The 21,320-nt window shown below is 38.1% G+C and overlaps 1 protein-coding gene across 1 annotated transcript; it reads right to left on the bottom strand.

Moving 5' to 3' along the window:
* Positions 1-1,798: 1,798 nt before the first annotated feature.
* Positions 1,799-6,206, bottom strand: LOC147603285 (linoleate 9S-lipoxygenase-like). The gene is made up of 9 exons (XM_086796565.1): positions 5,773-6,206; positions 5,238-5,533; positions 4,888-5,128; positions 4,253-4,612; positions 4,055-4,140; positions 3,838-3,945; positions 3,185-3,486; positions 2,769-3,053; positions 1,799-2,697 (listed from the first exon to the last, which is right to left on the bottom strand). The coding sequence occupies exons 1-9, from the start codon at positions 5,972-5,974 to the stop codon at positions 1,944-1,946; spliced, it is 2,634 nt and encodes an 877-aa protein (XP_086652691.1). The 5' UTR covers positions 5,975-6,206; the 3' UTR covers positions 1,799-1,943.
* Positions 6,207-21,320: the final 15,114 nt, after the last annotated feature.

The following is a 21,320-nucleotide window of genomic DNA, read 5'->3' as shown; positions in this document are numbered from 1 at the left end:
GACTGAAAGAGAAATTGGGAGATGACGATAATCTCATCAGTCAAGAGATCCTAGTAGAACTTATCGAACCCCCATCCTTACCACACAAACTAGAAAAAGTCTTGGATTTCCAAGAGAAAAGGACTTGATACTCTATACGACAAGAGTGTTTAGTCAAGTGGAAGGATAGACCAGAAGAAGGTTCTACTTGGGAAAAGGTAAGCACACTAAGACAAAGGTTCCCAAATTTTATTTTCGAGGACAAAAACTCCTCTTAAGTAATTATGGAAGCCTAGAGAGCTCAACCATCCGGACAAGGCACGGGCGGGGTTTAGGGGTGCCAATATGACCGATAATGGACTTGAGGGTGACCGGGCACTGATAATAGTGGCTAGGCACATGAAAAGGGCCAATAGAGTATTAAAAGAGGAGGGGTCCAAAATTAGGTGAGCCATGTGGAAGATTGGCGTGGTTGGGTGGGGTAGATGGGAGCTCTCAGCCTATTTGAGGTCAACTGGCTTAATATTGGAGTGGATGGGAGCTCTCAGCCCTCTAGAGGTCAACCGGCTTAATATCCCTTTCTTGCAGCTTAGATTTGTCAAATGCTTCCTCTTGTTGGCTTCTCGATCTCTTTTGGAGTAACAGAGATGGAAAGGCTCTCCTTAGAGATTTTGAGTTGATTTAGCAAGGCTTCTTTTCATTAGAGTCTTTCTCTTCAAACTTTTCCTCAATTGTGAAAATCAGGTTCTTGATTTCTTCAATATAGGTGTGTATCTCTTCATTTATACATGGATCATTTATCTCCACTTCATTGTTAGGGATTTGCATGACCCTCAGGGGGTTTACTATATGTAAACCCTCTGTATACATGCGTTCAAGGCCTAGTTTAAAAATCCCTTATCTATGAATTTTTCATGAATAAAACACACCCTTTTTTTATTCAACCTGTGAATACTTCCTTTAAATGTACCCTTCTGTATGTAAAAAAATGTGTTAAAAGAGGATTTTAAAAATCCCTTCTGTTGAACCCACGTACTACACTTACATATTTATGAGCGACTCCCCGAGGCATGACCTCCTCTACCATGGGCTAAGATTTGCTAAGGGCACGCACATTGTCAACAATTGGGAGGATCACCTGGAAATGAGGGAAGTGATTCTTGATTATTAATCGTATGCCATAAATGTGTTTGCAATCACCTGTCCAATCATGACAATCACAATAATTAGATTCCATGCTCCCATGGTACCATTGATTTGGAATAGATGCACTTCTAACCTTGGATAACAATGTCATGTCATCTAGGCTTAGCTTTCGTCCTTGGCAAGTCTTTATAATCTATAGTGAAGATGGATCACTCTCATAACGTTGCAAGAGTTTCTCCCCCTCTGACAATCTTGTAGTATGCCTCTTTGATGATCCACGGATGTTGAAACATCCAAAATTAGCTAATACATGCAATAAACTTACCCAATTAGAAATTAATACAATAGGAAATATAACATCAAGTATTCTAGATCTATGATATTGAAATCACCTATTTTTTTGCTCAAAAATGTTCCACCCATATGAGTACCAATTTTGGAATTGCCCCACAAGCACATGTAGAAGATCTATTAATTTGTGCATCCAAGAGAGTGTAATTAATGTATTGCCATAGCCTTGCGATCAACAAGTTGGTTGCATCAACATTTCCATAGTTGAATAGTCAACCAAATTTGGGCCATCGTCTTCGCCGTAAAAGTTATGGCCATGCATTCCATTTGTGGTGTATTGTTGCACATTGTCATGTTTTGAATACTAATGTAGAAGATCTTGGTAAATTTATTTGATTAGGAATTGAGTGTACATATATCAGATGCAAGAGCCTTTAAATGAACAAATACCCAAAAACATCTGCCTGAGCCTTTCCAATCAAGTCTTCTTATAGGTAAGGTTTCTTATATGATGTGTCATGTTTTGATCATATAGATATACTGTTGGGTATGCCTCTGCTTGTGATGCCTTCTTTAGAGCTTGGGAAGAGGAGAGTGTACGGCACTTGAACCTCCCCATATCTATTCGTGAGGGATGGATTCCCATTCCTCTCAATGATGCCTTGCTCCACCTCAACAAGCTTCTCTTGGAACCTCTTGAAGGCATGCATGACCTCCGAGTTGTCGGTCCAGTGAGGCGTCGATCTTTGGGACAGATACTCCTCATTCGAGGCATGTGTCGAGAGGACCTCGATGATAGCAAGGCCAATGGTGGTTTGGAAAGGGGATGCTACAGATGCAAGGAGAAAAGCCTCCGGGTTGTCAAGAAAAGCAGCATACTCCGGGGTATGTGGAAGGGGTATGAGGCGGCGCCCCATCGTGGGGCGGTACGGCATGTAGCCGGCATAAGGATACTGACCAAAATTGATTGCAGCATGGTGGGCAGAAGCCAGCCATATGATTGTGGTTAGTATTGAGGTTAAGTTGTCAATGCTATGCATGGCAGGCCACCAAGGTTCATCCTTCTTATCACCATGGCCATCTTCTTTCACCTCTTGCCACCACTTCTGTAGCTCGGCATCATGGTTTACATCCTCATCCTTCTTGTAGTAGATGTTTACATACTCTTTCACCCATGACTCTATGGTTGCCCACACCTCCAAGCCATCCACGGCGTATGGGTAGTCCTCTATTACTAGCCGTAGCCCGTGCTTCGCTTCTGGGTCACTCTCAGCCATCGCTCTGTTGCAAGATAAAGATGTAAATAAAAGTAAAAGCAAAAGCAAAGCACTCATCACACCTTGCGAAATCACCTTTTGATCAAATCAGATGGCAACCCCTGTTCATCAAAGCGCCAGTCTTTGTACAGCACAGAGGATAGCTCCAGTGCATACTTTCCTGCTGTGAATACGCGCTCGATAAACCCGCCCATGATCAAGCTGCCACCGCCTGCGTTGAGGAGAATCTTTCGAGCTATGGTGTTGATGTTCATGGTGTTTTTAAAGTGGGGAAGGAGGAGCACAAACAGGGGATGCATGGCACTGAGTTGCCTATGAGAGGCAATGATAATAGGCTCTATAGATGCATGGGTTCTCAGACTGTCACACACATACCACAAACATACATATAATCATTAGCAGGCTAGGATGCACACGTACATACATACATACATGGACTGTTGACTAGGACTAAAGAAATATTTTCATCACACCGTAGATTTCATTCTTACAAATGGCTGACAAGCTGATGCACTGGTGTATCATTGAGAATTGCATGAGTTTTGGCCAGCCTCCATAGCCACTTCTGCTCCTCTTTGCCATCAACTGGAGGAACAAATACTCTATCAACCCTCCCACTTGTGGAAGGCAAGCTCAGCTCAATTGCAACTGGCATCAAAGTTCCCTCCTTCGTAAGGAAGAAGATGGTGCGAGATGCATAGGCCTTGTGATCCTCCAAGGCATTGATCCTCTCAATGTAAGGCAAGAAAGCATCATGGTAGTCCAAAATGTACAGTTTTTTCTGCTCCACAGCCTGATCCAAAAGTGCAAGAACATGCTCAAGAACAGAGACAGATCCAAGTACACCAATGGTTTGTGCTTTAACTAGCCTGGATCAGTCAAGATTTGTATTAAATGCAGCCCATTATTTTCCCCCCTACACCGAGATACTTCCAATACACATTCATGATTTTCTTGAAACATACTTCAATGCAGATCCATGATTTTCTTGAAACATATACTATCCACCTTTTCATCAATGCAGATCCATGATTTTCTTGAAACATATACTATCCACCTTTTCGTGTGTGTGTGTGTGTGTGTGTGTGTGTGTGTGTGTGTGTGTGTGAGAGAGAGAGAGAGAGAGAGAGAGAGAGAGAGAGACCTCTTGAGCACTCATGCCCTCCAAGTAGGGCTCAATGTGGTGAGCTGAAATGGAGGAAGTCTGGGGACCATATACTCGAGGATCAAGCTTGCTAACAGGAGGGAAGACCTGCAACAAGAACCACATACCAACACTTCATGAGCAAACTTGTAAGAAGACCTATAAAAATGAACTCCTTGCTCAACCATAAGGAGGGACAGATTTTTGGCATGTTTACCTTCAATCTCTCGATAACGATGGGATGCATGCCACCGAGCGTCTGGCGAGCAAACTCCTCATCGGTACTCCATGCATCTTTGCTTGCTGCACAACCAATGTACGCATATACGAGTGCATTAGTGCCTGCTTTCGCAGGAGTTGCTTGGACATTACATACAAGAAATACAAACTCATAATCCACCAATGAGTAACATACTCTGAATGACTTGTGGAAGAGGAAACTTGAGCAGGCTAGTATCCCCCGTGTCTTTATCACTTGTCAGCTCCCAAATCAGCTCAAAGCCAGACTTCACATCATCCCTTTGCTCATCCTCACTTGAAAGCATCGAGAAAGACGAGGATAAGTCTAACCCTTTCACATAAAGATCATTTATCTCTTCCAAGGAGTTGAACTGCTGCCTGCCGCTGAAGTGGTCCTTAACTGCCGGTAAAAGGAGGTGTGTTATGGCCTTGATGGAAGAGGCCAAGAAATCTGATGTCTTTGTGTGATCAAAAATCTCATCTCTAGGAACATATATAAGGTCAAAGAGTGAGGCCGGTTTCTCCGATGCTGGATCTGTCAAGGCATTAGAGGAGGGCAATAACTTAGATTATGAGTGCTATGTCATCCCTGCCTCATGCAAGCCCCTGGAGGTATAGCTACCACTTCCTCACATCATTAGATCATGTGTTATGCCATCCTTACAACATTAGATTATTATGTGCTGTGCCACACCTACCTCTTGTGAACCCCTAGAAGTAGAGCTACCGCATCCTTACTTCATTCAATACTAACCCTTCTCTACATCTAGGTGCAGGTTCTATATACAGAAAGAAATATGTATGGCATACCTGCATCAGTGCGATCACGTCCGGTGCGACATCTTCTTGGGTAAGGATATTCTTGAGAACCCCCCAGAATAGGCCTGGCATGCTCCTTCCCTTTGTCTGGAGTCCCGAGGTCATTGTACACATCGTAGTCATATATTCTATCCACCTTCTTTCTCTCTCCAGTCCCATCTCCTTGTAGCTGTTTGAGCTCTGCATCTCTCAGAGCTTTGACTCCTAAGGGTGTTTGACTTGGGAGACAGACCTGTTGTGTGCACAAGACACTTGGTAAGCAACCTCCAAAGCCCAGCCTGCATTTTGACTATTATATGGCATAGAATTGTGCATAAACAAAGAGCTTTCAAAGTGTGCACCTGGTTGGTGAAAAAGATCCGGGGGCCACCGTAGTCGTCAGCATTGTAGATCCATGAGTTGCAGGGGAAATGGATGTGCTGGCTATGGTCCTCTGGTATGCTAAGGGTGACTGAGTCGAGGTAGAACTCGTAGTGATGGTTGTTGGTGACTAGAAGGGCACCCGGCTTGCCAAAACTCTTCTCAATGGGGAAGGTTATGGCATAAGATGACCCTTGATCAGCTGCTACCGTGTCTGGTTTTGAATGCCAGTTTTGCAGCTCCACCTTCTTGCTCACAATACCAGCCCCATGAGATGCTGTTCCCAAACATATACAAAGTTTTTTAGCCTTCATAAATAGAAGCTACTACATTTCCTGTCTCACAAAGATCATGATTATCTCCAACAAGGGCAGTTTAGGGAAAGATTGACACCTGCTTAGTATGTTGTCTCTAATGAAGGTTAATCAATGTGAATTAACAAGTGCACTTAAGCCATCCTAAATGATAAACCTTCCTTTTAAATGGTAAATCAACATTCATTTGTTTAAATGGTACCTGATAAGCTGTGGGCACTCACAAGCTGGAAAGTGACTTTGTCTCCCACGAGCTCACTAAGCTGGTCTCCAACATGAGCAACCTGGTCACTGAAGTCAAGGATGCCCTTCTTCCTCAGGAGGACTTTACCATGAAAACTCAAAAGATCATCTTTATCACCAGTTTCAGCGTGGTGAAAAGCCTTCTTGAGAGCAGAAAACATGTTTGGCCCAATAAACCTCCACTAATCCAACCAGATTATCCACTAATGATGGTTAGAAATGGAGCTTCTTGTGCTGCTGCTACTACTAGCAGAATGATGACAATAGTAATGATTGCACTGATTATATCTTTTTTGGATAACTGATATTATTGTAATGCTGATGCATGTGCCCACTACGTACTGCTAAAGCTTCAAGAGAGCAGAATTTCAGCTAAAGCATCAACTAACCCAGAACCAGCCTTTGCATTTGCACGTTGTTATATGCCGAGTTTATGTAAGCTTTTCTTCTCTCCTTTCTAAGTAAGTAAGAATATAAGCTTTTCTTCTCGTTGAAGTTTATATAAGCTTTTCTTCTCGTTGAATTTTATATAAGCTAGCTCCCGTCACGCATGCCTTCTCCCAATTTTATTGAATTAATAGCCTTAATAACACCAAAAATTTGGGACTTAATAACACCAAAAATTTGGGAAAAAGTATTGATCAAAATGTATACATTTACATCTCTACTTCTCTACTATATCTTATGCGGCTTGCCTTGCCCTCCACGTGTTCAATTTTTTTCTCTGCCTCCACGTCCACGTCTGCATTGCATGCGCCGCTTTCTTTGGGCCACCACGTCCACGCTGCAGCGTCGCCCTTTTGTGCCGCTTTCATATTCCACAATATGATTTACGCACACTTTCACTACATCGGATGATCTAACATGTGACATAGCAACGTACAGTTATCCATGTGTGAATACTTGTGTGGCCAGATAAAGTCCCAATACACTTAATGTTTGTCCTTTTGGGACTTATTTATTGACATACCAAAAGCTAACCTAATAGGAAATTGCCTCCTGCTCATGTTAAAAGGCAATTGAAGCATAGTAGGCATAAATGTTATCCTCGGAATAAAGACTCTGTCTCCAATGTTTGTACCTGTAATGATTTCTGCTTCTATCACCTTTGAGTTAAATTACTTGCATATCAATCTCGTACCATTACAAAGTCCCCGTGTCGAGGGTCCAAATTATGGAGCATAATGATAGGGGCATTAATCTTTAGAAGTAAGCAGTGTGAGGAGGGTAACCACCACCTAAGTTCAAACTGTTCAAGTACTCAATTGGATACAGTATTGCATCATTCTCGCAAGAAACAACAAAATATGCATTGAGGTATTCTCTTTCAAGATCGGGCAACGAACTCAAGGCTAGTTCATTGATCTCATCAACCTCTAAATTTCGTGGTACAAGAATAGCACGGTCTTTGAAGAAGCATGCATAATCCTCTACTCTCTGAAGATCTTTATATACCCATTCTACCAAACTCAAAACAAATTTGCCATGGATCAACATTCGTGGGGTGGAATTACCACTCTACCTTCATTGTTTGGCTGACCTATAGTACCATCTCCAATTTGTAATGTCCATTTGACAAATTCATGTTCTATACCATTATAAGCACTCAGTCAAACCCGAATGTTTTGTGTGCGCTTTAAAACACTCACATATCTCCAAATATGTGACTGGCATAACGTTGCATCAACAATATACTCGCGCGATCCCTTTGGCACAACCGGTAAGATTTGCCTGAAGTCACCACCAAATAGAATAACTTTTCCACCAAAAATTGTATCACTTTGCATAATGTCTTTCAATGTCCTCTCCAGTGCTTCATATGCGTACCTATGCATCTGTGGAGCCTCATCCTCCCAAATGATTAACCTTGCAAGCTTCAACACCTCGGCTAATGGGCTATTAGCTTTGATTCCACATGTGCTAGAAGCATGGAGTATCAATGGGATTTTGAAACATGAGTGAGCTGTACGATAGTTTGAGAGTAACAATGCAGCTATTCCAGATGATGCACATGCCAAGGCAACGTGTTTCTCTCCATGCAATCAAGATAGCAAGGAATTGTAAAGATAGGTTTTGCCTGATCCACTTGGTCCTTCAAGGAATTGTAAAGATAGGTTTTGCCTGATCCACTTGGTCCTTCAAGGAAAAAACACCACCCTGGTTCAAAGAAACAACTCTAAGGATAGTATCAAATGTTCTTGATTGACAACTATTAAGACTCCTTTCCATAGAAATAAACAAATCAGCCTGCTGAACAGAATCAAACATCATCTCTTCCATCAGCAAACCATTGACAATGGCAACACTTGATCTATCTGGAATAGGCAACCCTTCAAAATAAGCTAACCGCTTTTCATACTGGTGTAAGAGATCTTGCATGTGCAATAAAGCCTGATTCTTTGCTATAGAATGACAAACACCAACATCAACACACCCTCTCTGTTGCAATGAATGGAAAAAATCTTCTGAAAGTTCGGCAGAGAATTTATCCCAAAGCTACCCAGGGTATATAGGCTTACAAAAAACCATTATAATGACAAACAATTGACGCAGCTGGAATCTTGTATTTTGAATTGCAGCTTCATGGAGATACATATACCACTCCTCATCACTCTCCAGCATCCCTCTCGCTTCACATGCATCCTTAAAACATGGATACAAATGTCCATTCACTGTTTGCAAATCCTCAAAAGATTTAGACCCTTTGCACAGTGTGAGTAGCATCCATTAGTAATATTGCTCACCTTCACTCTCGGACTAACATTATACATACGTCTGATCATATTTTCCCTTTTCCTTTTAGTCCATGAGCAAAATCCGAATTCTACACTCACTTGCAAGGGAAATCAACATATAGTAAGCTATTTGCATCCGCGTCGTACAATTGATTGGCTTTGAACCATTCGATGAGAGATGTTCTTTGGTTTCTGTCACACAACTAATCACATCACGCAAGTCATCCTGGTCATTGAAAAGCACATTATTGTGCATTGGGAGATGAACATGTAACCTTTGTATATCGGGCTTTTCATCGTGCAAATCATATTGATATATGTGCCAGCATGCCTCAGACGTAGAAACGTACCATGCATCTAGATAGACTAACCTCATCAATAACCCCATTTCTGTCTTGCAACTCTATAGTAGCTCTATCATGTCCTTTGTATACATACTTATACAAATACTTTATAGATGTAATGGTAGAGCATACTTCTATGTTAATATGGGCTTTGTACCTCAAGAGAGAAAAGGGTTATATGGACTAACCTCATCAATAACCTCATCCAGATAGACTAACCTCATCAATAACCCCATTTCTATCTTGCAACTCTATAGTAGCTCTATCATGTCCTTTGTATACATACTTATACAAATACTTTATAGATGTAATGGTAGAGCATACTTCTATGTTAATATGGGCTTTGTACCTCAAGAGAGAAAAGGGTTATATGGAACAACCCATCGACTATCCACCCTATGATCCTTTACCTGGAGGATGAAACTACCATCGTCTCGTCGCATGTAAGTTGGATACCCATTGTCATCAACGCCAGTAGTCTTGCAAAAATTCGAGTAGCATTGAGAATTGTTCTGTTACTTGACTCCAAGTGGATTCTGCCATGGGGTTCTCTAGGCTCCTCATTTTTAACCCTTCCAAATGTTTCAATTCTAGCTATGTTAAAGTAATCCATAAAATTAGCAACGTTTTGTTTTCGAATGCAAGTCCTTGTCTATAACCATTTATGGGTGAGTCATGCGTGTTGCATCCAAAATTCGAGCTGACGAGCTTAGTTGTACAGGTCCTAGCCATCTTCATTCTCCTTCGAAACACAAAATAACGAATACTATTTTTCTTAACTTTAAACAACAACATAATAGTTGAGATAGACATAGAGAGAGACAATGACATAGATAGATAGTGATATATATACATATATATATATATATATAAAATAGCGAGAGAGAGAGAGAGAGAGAGAGAGAGAGAGAGAGAGAGAGAGAGAGAGGAAGGCATAGTTGAAACATGTTGAGAGATGGAAAATAAGAGCGTGAAGACAAAATAGAAGAGAGAAGTATTAAATTTGAGAAAATAGAAATTTCATATATATCGCCAAAATTAAGAGCCAAATCTAAAAGTTGGAACACAATTTGACCCTCGATCAAAAAACATCATTCCTCTCACAAAATCTCTAGGCAACTACCCTGGTTTCTAAAACACGGCATATCTTTTTTATAATTACATTGAGTCGATTAACATATATCTTTATACTCAATACCTTCACGCCTAATGTACACACTTGATCTTTTAGAGAATCTACGTGCTCTTTACATTGCCCATTACATCCTCGTAGACATTCCCCAATTTCAACATGCATGTTCTCCATGCAAGAAATCATGTCTAGTTGGTTTACCTCCATGTAACCACTACTGTCATGGACGCGATGGAGATGATGAGTCAACTCATCTCTTAACGTATCTCCCCTTTGGCTTCCACTTCCACAAATCTCATCCCAAAGGGCATCTAAGTACTCCTTGCAAGCAACTGAATTTTTCTCAGTGCGGTCACATGTATCCGCAATAGTTTGTAGATGTTTAGAGCTTGTTTGTCCAGATGGAGACCTTGACCGAGCAAGGTGTTTTGCAGCTCAAACATTCATCAACTCAGGCGGCGTAGACAAAGCTACTTCTTCACTGGAAGAGTCATCCATAGCCACTACAGCTTTGGAGCGGTTGTTATCATTTTGAAGCTCCATTTGCTGAAATCCAACATTAATATCTTAAAGCTCTATGATTATCTCTACGTATCTTTGCCAACATATACCTAACCCTAGTAACCTACATGTATACCACAACAAAAAGAAGAACACATTAATATATATAATTGTCTATGAAAGGTTTTTAATTTTTTTTAAGAATGTTTATTAAGTAATATAAGACTACTAAATGCATATATTCTTCAAGGCTACTACAGTTTGTATATTCTATATATTCTGAACAATCTCAAAGGTAGAAGTCCAAAAAATGAAGGTTTCTAACATATCAATATTACCCTAATATTTGCAATCAACAACAACAAAACACTCATAAGATAGAAAGAGAAAAAAAAAAGTATCTTGATGTACACAATCCTCTCTCTCCCTCTCTCTCTCTCTCTCTCTCTCTCTCTCTAACTAATCCTATACTCGAAAGCACCAACTTTGATTCAATCGTCCTTGTGCTTGCTTCTATACATTCACATACAAACAAAACAATAACAAACTTATGATCTCTCTATTTTTTTCACCCTCTCCTAACTATATTTCACACCAAATACAAAATAAAGCGCAATAATAACTATTGGTGTATTTCATGTGTGTGTGTGTCTGTGAAAGAGAGAGAGAGAGAGAGAGAGAGAGAGAGAGAGAGAGAGAGAGAAGACCCATCCATCAATAATCTTAAATCTTATTACATTATCTTTACCAACTTTTTCAATGGAATGCATTTCAATATTTTCCTAAAAATAAAGCACTTTTTCTCGTAGCTCCTACATCTACTACCCACAATATAAAAGCCATCTAATAATCCCAATGCCTCTTTGATTAAAAGGAGCTTGAGATAGCCTATAAAGATCTAAGACTAAATAAATATATCGAGGATTAATATCATCCCACCCATCAAAGCCAAGAACTTCCCATTTTGGGCTACAATGATATCCAAAAAAGCCCAATTCTGGCGTCTCCTCAAAGAAGATCGTATCCAACAATTTGTTATTGTCATAGGTCAACTCTTCAAGATATTTAATCACATGTCTCTACATGAAACATAATCAAGATATATATTAATAACAATCATGATCTTTTTTATACTTAGAGATAGTAAGAAAGAATAAAAAATACATATACAATCTACCATCAACGGTTACTAAATAAAAACACAACCATATTTATTTTCGAAGGAGCTTATGCTTTGGGATACATTTAATAACCTCATCGAATACTTGTCGTGCTTGATCTCTATCACCATGGACATTATAGTCTATTTCATAATGATCAATCAAGCCTAGGCTTTCTTGAATAATCATGACTGCAATATTTTCATCATCTAATTTATCTGAATCTAATCGTATAGTAATTTGAATCTAATCGTATAGTAATTTATCTGAATCTAATCGTATAGTAATTTGAAAAACATCGTTGCAATTGACAGCATAAACCGGCCATGGCCCAGACCAACTTGGAACATGGAAATAATGACTTGGCAACCAAATTCACCCTTTCTTCAAAGGAAAGAGTGCTTCTCATGTGCTAAAAAAAATGCAAGTCACCTCTTCCATCTGTCAATCATTCATACAATTATATAAGTAAGTAGAAGCATGAATACTATATGCATCGATGTGTGTCAAATATACTAATGCGAATGCATCGATGTGTGTCAAATATACTAATGCGAATACATTGTGTGTGTCAAATATACTAATGCGAATACATTGTGTGTATACATGGATGTTTGGACCTGTACATTTGGGTGCTTAACCTTTGTGTGTGTACATGTGTGTTTAATTAAAGATACATAAGTACACACCCTTTTTCTTTCTGTGTGAGAGTGTTTGAGAGTTTCTCTTACTAATCCTCTCTCCCTAGGTGTAAGTGCAACTTGGATTCTTATAAACCTACTATACAAGACATATGGCACAATGTACTCTGCAAAGATAAGGCACAAAATTCATCCCAACGAACAAAAAAACTTACGACACACAAAAACAACCCTCCCTTTCTTTTACTCACACACACACACACACAACAACAACAACAACAACCACACACACACTCACACACACACACACACACACACACACACACACACACATGTCGTTTAAAAATAAAATAAAAATGTATTTTTTACTTTATAAAATACATAAATATATATATGATTATTACACACACAAATATATATAAGATAATTACATATATATATATATATATATATATATATATTAACACACACATACATATATTATACACACACATTAGATAACTATAAATACATGAATTATATATATATATATATATAATTCATGTATATATATATATATATAATTATCACACACACACACACACACACACATAAAAGATAAATATAATTACATATATATATATATGTGTGTGTATATATACATATATATGTATATGTATGTATATATACATACATACAAATGTACATAAATACATGATATACACGTAAATATATATCAACAAATAGATAAATTATACACACACAAAAATTATATATGTATACATATATATGTATATATAAACACAAACATAAATAAATCACACACACACGCACATATTTTTTATATATATAATTATTACACACACACACCTATAAAAGATAAATATAATTACATAAATATAACATATATATATGAGTGTATATATACATATATATGTATATGTATGTATATATACATACATACAAATGTACATAAATACATATATATAAAAACATAAATATATATCAACACATAAATAAATTATACACACATGAATTATATACGTATACATATATATGTATATATAAGCACAAACATAAATAAATCACACACACACACACACACACACACACACACACACACACACACACACACACACACACACACACACATACACATACATACACATAAAAGATAAATATAATGCAAGATTTAGCTCTTTAGAACTTAGAGAAGAAGACAATGGACCTTTGCTAAGATGATGCATGAAAAGGATAATAATGTGTTTATTGATACACATGATGAACATTATCACCATGAGGAGGAGGAGGACATGGTTGACATAGAGTTGGTTTATATGTATACATATATACACAAATATATATTAACACATAAATAGATTATACACACACATAAATTATATATGCATACATATAAACACAAACATAAATAAATAACACACATACACATACATATACACATACACATAAAAGATAAATATAATTACATAAATATAAGACATATATATAAGATAATTATATAATTATATAATTATATATACATACATATCCTTGCCCTCAATTAGATGGGGTTTAGTTAGAAGTTTTTTTTTACATTTTAATGTATTTTCTGATGGTAGGCACCCCTGCTTGCCTACTCTGTGTGTGTACATTTGTGTGTGTGTGTGTGTGTGTGTGTGTGTGAATCATATGGGGTTTAGTTGGGAGTTTTTTTTACATTTTAATGTATTTTCTGATGGTGGGCACCCCTGCTTGCCTACTCTGTGTGTGTGTGTGTGTGTGTGTGTGTGTGTGTGTCGATGTGTGCATGCGTGAACATGTCTACATGCATGTATGTGTGCATGTGTATATACATATACATGTGTGTGCATATATATGCACATGTGTGCTTGTGTATGTACACATGTGCACGTGAACGTGTGCGTGTTTGTGTGTGTGTGTGGCATTGTAGTGCTGTAGAAATGATATTGTGGCATTGTAGTGCTATAGAAATGCTACTGGGGCTGCTCCATGTGTGGTGCTGCAGAAACATTGGCCACCATCAACTATGTGGTGGCTTAGCTACGCTACAAAAGAAGAAAATTGAGAGAGTGGGAGAGAGAGCGCTCTCCTCACGGCCAGTGTATTATTGATGGCGCCTTCACGATTCTGTTGGGCCGCCGGTCTCTAACTGTTGTCGTCGACAGCCGCCTTGCGTCATTTGATATTGTGGCATTGTAGTGCTGTGAAGTAAGAAATACGTTCTAATACTAATATTAAGCCAGTTGATCTGCACAGGGCTGAAAGCTCCCATCTACTCCACCCAACCACGCCAATCTTCCACATGGCTCACCTAATTTTGGACCCCTCCTCTTTTAATAGCCTATTGGCCCTTTTCACATGCCCAGCCACTATTATTAGTGCCCGATCACACTCGAGTCCATTACCGATCATATTGGCTCCCCTAAACCCCGCCTGTGCCTTGTCCGGACGATTGAGCTCTCTAGGCTCCTAGAACTACTGCTGTCGAGGACAAGGGGAGAGGAGAGAGAAGAGAGAGATGCACTCATCACATGGAGTACCACATTTGCACTCTAGGGGAGTACCACCTTGCACTCATGAGGGAGTACCACCATGGAAGCTGTGCATGAGAGCCCCAAGAACATGTAAAAGTGATATGTCAAAAAGGTACAATATCCATGTGCCCTATGCCTTTTATCCCCCAAGGTCCCATAAATATGTAAATGACCCTCAGCACCTAAACCACTACATTACAAACCATTCCTTCCCACAATGATTTCATCCTCGAAATCAAAGGGTGGTCGTGTCGACAAGTACACAAAGCCTATATACAAAAGCAAGAATCGATTGTCTGACCTCATAGATGCATGTAGCCCATATGAGTCGTAATCATAATGGGTAGCTACCAATCCATGATGCTATATAATAATCTATGTCACCTCCTGGATCAAATGAAAAACTGCACAGACGGACTCCCAAGCTAAAAATCATAATTCCTCTTGGATAAAAAATGTGGTGTAGCCATGCATCCTCAATCATCACCCAATCTCCTAGGTCAAATGGGAATCCCAAGAGCTGATGATACATATGCACATCTGCATGACCACATGTCCTGAAACAAAGTCCATGCCATGATCCACAGTCCACATGACTGTGTAAATCAAATGTGAAATGCAAAGAATCCTCATCTCTGACAAAGCTGGTCATGTGTCCTCCATAGGCAATACAATCCAAGTGGCATATGACACATCCAAAAGTGAATTCCTTGATTGCATAAGCCATCACAACATATCGACATCCACAAGACCCTAAGATACACACCTCATAGATGACATCCATATGGGCATGGGTGTGATAATCCAAATACACATGCTCATTGTAAATGCAAATCCCTAGCTTACCATAAGTAACATGTGCACCAAGCATACAAAAATATCCACCATCAAGCATAGAACATGCATTGTCATAGTGGGTAACTCCATCATCAAGACTACCATCACATGCATCATTATAGGCATCCTCGTCCTCATGATAAGTGGTAGTACAATGATAATCTGAAAATTTTCCATAGATATGACTCTCTCTATGTCATCCTCTATATGCAATGAGCATAGCACTCGTCAATGTCCCATTGTGTAATCTGCCCATCTCTCCAAAGTACAATCCTCAAGATTATCGTAAACATGTTCCTCATCAACACACTGGAGTTTGATAAAGCATCCACACATGAAGTGGTCTCATAGAGCTCACAATCATACACTTTCCACTTTGAGCTCAAAAAAGCATCATAAACAGGATTCACATACGTAGTCCATAGACCATCCCTCAATGCATCCATAGATGAATCCCAAGCATCATTGTCCACACCAATCGATGCATGTGTAACATCCTCCATAGGTGGATCTAAAACATAGACATCCACACTATTAGATCATATATATCACACCATGAGAAAATGCATGGCCATCCAATCCCTCATGAACATAGGCATCTGTAGTAGTAGATACATTAATGCGAAACAAAGTGTGTGTAGCCCCCGGAACCACATCCAAGGTAGATACATCCATATCCACCTCAACTAAGATATCATCACAAGAAATCTCATCACAAGTAGCCTCTAACAAAGATGTATTGCCCAAAGGAAAACCATCCACTCCACAGCATATATAGATTCCATCATCTCATGCCCCCCAATAAGGATGACTCCATATCAACCCAAACAAAAGATGAGTCACCACAAGAAACTTGGTGCCAATCCACATGTGTACGCTGCCCATAACTATCATCAATCCATGCATCACAAAGCCAAGTGTGAAGATTCTTCGAGAAAGGTGAGATGAGAGAGATGTACACAAGGGGAGTACCACCTATGTACACAAGGGGAGTACCACCTATGCACTCTAGGGGAGTACCACCTATGCACTCATGAGGTAGTACAATAGAATCAAAGGTTCAGTAAAGTGAAAAGCCTAGTTATAGCCTTATCCTTGTTAAAAATTAATTTGGATCTAAATCTAAAAATCTTGGTCTTACTAGTTATAGTTAACCAATAAGATAGTTTGGCTTTGCTAAACTATAACCAATAAGATAGTTTGGCTTTGCCAAACTATAACCAATAAGACAATCTTATTGTTTATAGTTTGGCTATGCCTTAGTTCTTGCAAATAATACTAATGAATGATTAATAAATTTGATGTATACATTCTCATTGTCTTCTTAACTATGCCAAACTATCTTATTGTTTCCAATTTGGTTATGCCTTAGTTTTTGTTAATAATACTAATGATTAATAAATTTGAATGTATACATTCTCATTGTCTTCTTAATTATGCCTTGGTTCTTGGTAATTATTAAAAAAACAATAATGATTATTTATTTTAAATTTAGACATGAAAAGTTATGTCTTGTTTATACCTTAGTTAATTTTGAATTTAGACATGAAAAGTTATGCCTTAGTTATTATTAAATATTGAACAAATTTTAATGATTAAAGGCAACACACAATTGGATTTATATATTCCTCTTCAAAATTTGAAAATGATTCCAATTAAGTGATGACTTGTAAGAGAGCATTCTTGGTGTGCCTTTATGGTTATTTCACACTTTAGCTAGGCTAAAGATACTTTTTTAAAAAAAGTCATACATTTGGCGGCAAAAAACTATTCTAATTTAAAAAGTATCTTTAGCTAGGCTAAAGATACTTTTTAAAAAAAAAGTCAAACATTTGGCAGCAAAAAACTATTCTAATTTAGAAAAGAACAAAGGCAGGTACTTTATGGGGAACTCATAAGTCATGACCATCATGAATAGATTTTACATACACATATGCATAGGAAGGTATAAACAAATAGAAAAATAAGTAAATGTATGAATTTTTGCATGCTTTAATAGGGTTTAAATAAATACCTCTTTATCCCCCACCCCCACCCAAAAATGGGAAAGAAAATCTACACACACACACATGCATACATAGGTATAAATAAATGGAAATATATGTAAATGTATACATAGGTATAAATAAAAAATCAACATACACACATGCATAATAAATAATCCATGGGTATAAATAAATGGAAATATATGTAAATGTAAACATAGGTCTAAATAAAAAATCAACATACACACATGCATAATAAATGATACATAGGTATAAGTAAATGTAAATATGTGCAAAAAAATGTTATTTGCACCTTCTTTTAAATTAATTAATTGAATGAAACGAGGGAACCAAATGAATGATGCGGTAAAGGAAGGATTTGATTTGCTTGTGTGAAGAGACGTGCATGTTTGCGCTATGTCCAAATGCTTTGCTTGTATGGCTCCATTGAAGTGTCCTCGTAGATAACGCACAAAAATCCTCCCACAACGTACAAAAAAACTTAAGACACAAAAAAAAACCCTACCTTTCTTTCACACACACACACACACACACACACACACCCCCACACACTTTTTCTATTCTCAAAACTAAAATATTTCTCTCGCCAAAATCACACACTCACTCACTCTCTCTCTCTCTCTCTCTCTCTCTCTCTCTCTCTCTCTCTCACACACACACACACACACACACATGCCGTTTAAAAATTTAAAAAATTTCATTTTTTATTTTATAAAATACGTAAATATATATATGATTATTACACACACAAATATATATAAGATAATTACATATATATATATATATTAACACACACATAAGATAACTATAAATACATGAATTATATATATATATATATAATTATTACACACACACACATATAAAAGATAAATATAATTACATAAATATAACATATATATATGTGTGTATATATACACATATATACATATATATGTATATGTATGTATATATACATACATATAAATGTACATAAAGACATATTGATATATACATAAATATATATCAACACATAAATAAATTATACACACAAATTATATATGTATATATAAACACAACCAAAAAAAAATCACACACACACATAGACATAAAAGATAAATATAATGCAAGACATATGCAAACTTCAAGAACACACAACCACACACACACACACACACACTTTTTCTATTCTCAAAACTAAAATATTTTTCTCGCCAAAATCACACACTCACTCTCTCTCTCTCTCTCTCTCTCTCTCTCTCTCTCTCTCTCTCTCTCTCTCTCTCTCTCTCTCTCTCACACACACACACACACACACGCACACACACACACACGCGCGCGCGTCGTTTCAAAATTTTTAAAAAATCATTTTTGAATTTTATAAAATACATAAATATATATAAGATAATTATATATATATATATATATATATATTAACACACACAATTAAATAACACACATATACATATATTATACACACACATACGATAACTATAAATACATGAATTATATATATATATATATATAATTATATAATTATTACACACACACACATAAAAGATAAATATAATTACATAAATATAACATATATATATGAGTGTATATATACATATATATGTATATGTATGTATATATACAAACATACAAATGTACATAAATACATATATATATATATATATAAACATAAATATATATCAACACATAAATAAATTACACACACACACATAAGTCCAGTCTCAAGATATGACTGCATTCACCTTGGAGCATCTCATCTCTTCCGCTTCAACTCGAACAAGCCGAGCAAGACTCGCATGCCATTTCGAGGATTTATATTTTCCTAACCCAGTGGAGAGACTACAGCATAAGTGGTTTACAGGGCAATATGTCCACGCCTCTTGCGACCGCCGTGCAATGCTGTGGCAGAACATCTCATTGGCTATGATCCTGTTAAAGCTGAAAATGGTGCATGGCGTCATTCTATATCATTCAACGCCTCGGAATTTCAGACTTTCATGCCAAGTCTACAGACTCCTTAGTTGCTTTATTCCTAAATGGAAGATAATAGCTCCCTTGTCAATAAGTGGATGTTTGTATCAGGGCATGGCTATGGTCCATCGTCATATGCGTCTCCTGAGGAGATTTTGAATTCTGGAGCCGAGCTGCTCTATGTACATATTGCAACTTTTATATAAATATAGAAATGTTTTCCGAAGAAAATTCCTTGTCATATAAAGTGATTGTTTATGGACGATTTGATAAAGAAAAATCTGTTATCGGACATATGTCATAGATCTCCAATAAGATCATTGTCTTGCTTATTAAGAAATTGTTTTTCGAACCTCTTAAGTCTTAGGATCTCGTGAATAATATCAAAATAAAAATTTAATAATATATAAATTTTTGGCAGAATCATGAGACGAGGAAACCGTGGTCGTCAGCCAGACCCTGTCTCCGAAGATGACGAGCTTGACCCTGATGTTCACAAGGCTCTTCATACGACTCAGCCAGGACCCTTCTCAAAGGAGAAAGTATTTTGATATCACAGGCTACAATGAGGAGCAAAATGGCTCTTGCCCGGCTAAAAATAGTGGAAACAGCCAGGGTAGCATGGAGGAACCACTATGACACCAACCGTTTGAACAGAAATACTCAGTCATGGAATGATCTAAAAACCTATCTAAGAAAGAGATTTTGTCATCTTGGATTTTTGGAAACCAAAATGAACGAATTCTTAGAGCTAAAGCAGGAGAGCAAAACCATCGAGGAATATCACCAGGCCTTTGCTCTTCTACTCAAATATTCACCACCTCTAGATGAAGAGCAACTCATGGCCAGGTTCATTCGGGGAGTGAACGAACCCTTGGACACACTGGTCAAAAATGCCAAGCCAGTGTCCATGGCTGAAGCAGTAAGAATGGCAAAGGATTTTGCCAAAGCATTTGTAGTAAAGGTTCCACCGAAGCCTGCACCCTCTAACTTTAAGAGATTCCAAGCCCAGGGAAGTACTTCAAACTTTCCACCCCCAAAGAGGCAGCAAGGCCCGAATCAGAATCAGGATGCAGGAAGATTCCGAAGTGAAGGAAGACCCTACCCCCAGAATACTTTCTCAGGAGCCCCACCTCTTTCAAGAAATCAGAGGGATGAGCTCAGAACTGAAAACCGATGTTTTGGATGCCAGGGTTTTGGTCCACCAATTAAAAGACTGCCCAACTCCTGCCATGTCAAGGGGATAGGGAAGTCAAGGACCCCGAGTTCAGAGACCAACCCCTTCATACCAGTCTAATCAAGGTCCGTCTCGCCCAAGCCAGGGAAACCCCAGAAAAACTCCAGCTCTGCCATCTGCCTCTGTTTAGAGTAATCTCAGAACTCCTTCCCAGAACTGGGGCAACCAAAGAGAAAGAGTTCCACCTCAGACTGCAGCAGCCAGAGCAATCACAATTTCAGATGTAGTAGAAGAGGAAAAAGGGTAGATCTATGCTGCAATTGAAAATCAAGGGCCTAACCAAGTTCTCCGTCATCCATACCCCAGCAGAGTATCAGGGTAAGCCCTTTAAGCTTTCAGGCAGTTCTCATTCATTCATTTCCCCTGGATGCTTGCGTAAGCTAGTCTTAGAACAGAAATTAGGGAAACCTATGTAAGT

This window comes from Cibotium barometz, chromosome 64 (assembly GCF_041138505.1).
Source record: "Cibotium barometz isolate CiBa-2024 chromosome 64, ASM4113850v1, whole genome shotgun sequence".
Classification (NCBI taxonomy): Eukaryota; Viridiplantae; Streptophyta; class Polypodiopsida; order Cyatheales; family Cibotiaceae; genus Cibotium; species Cibotium barometz.
This window is presented reverse-complemented; position numbering and strand designations above follow the sequence as displayed.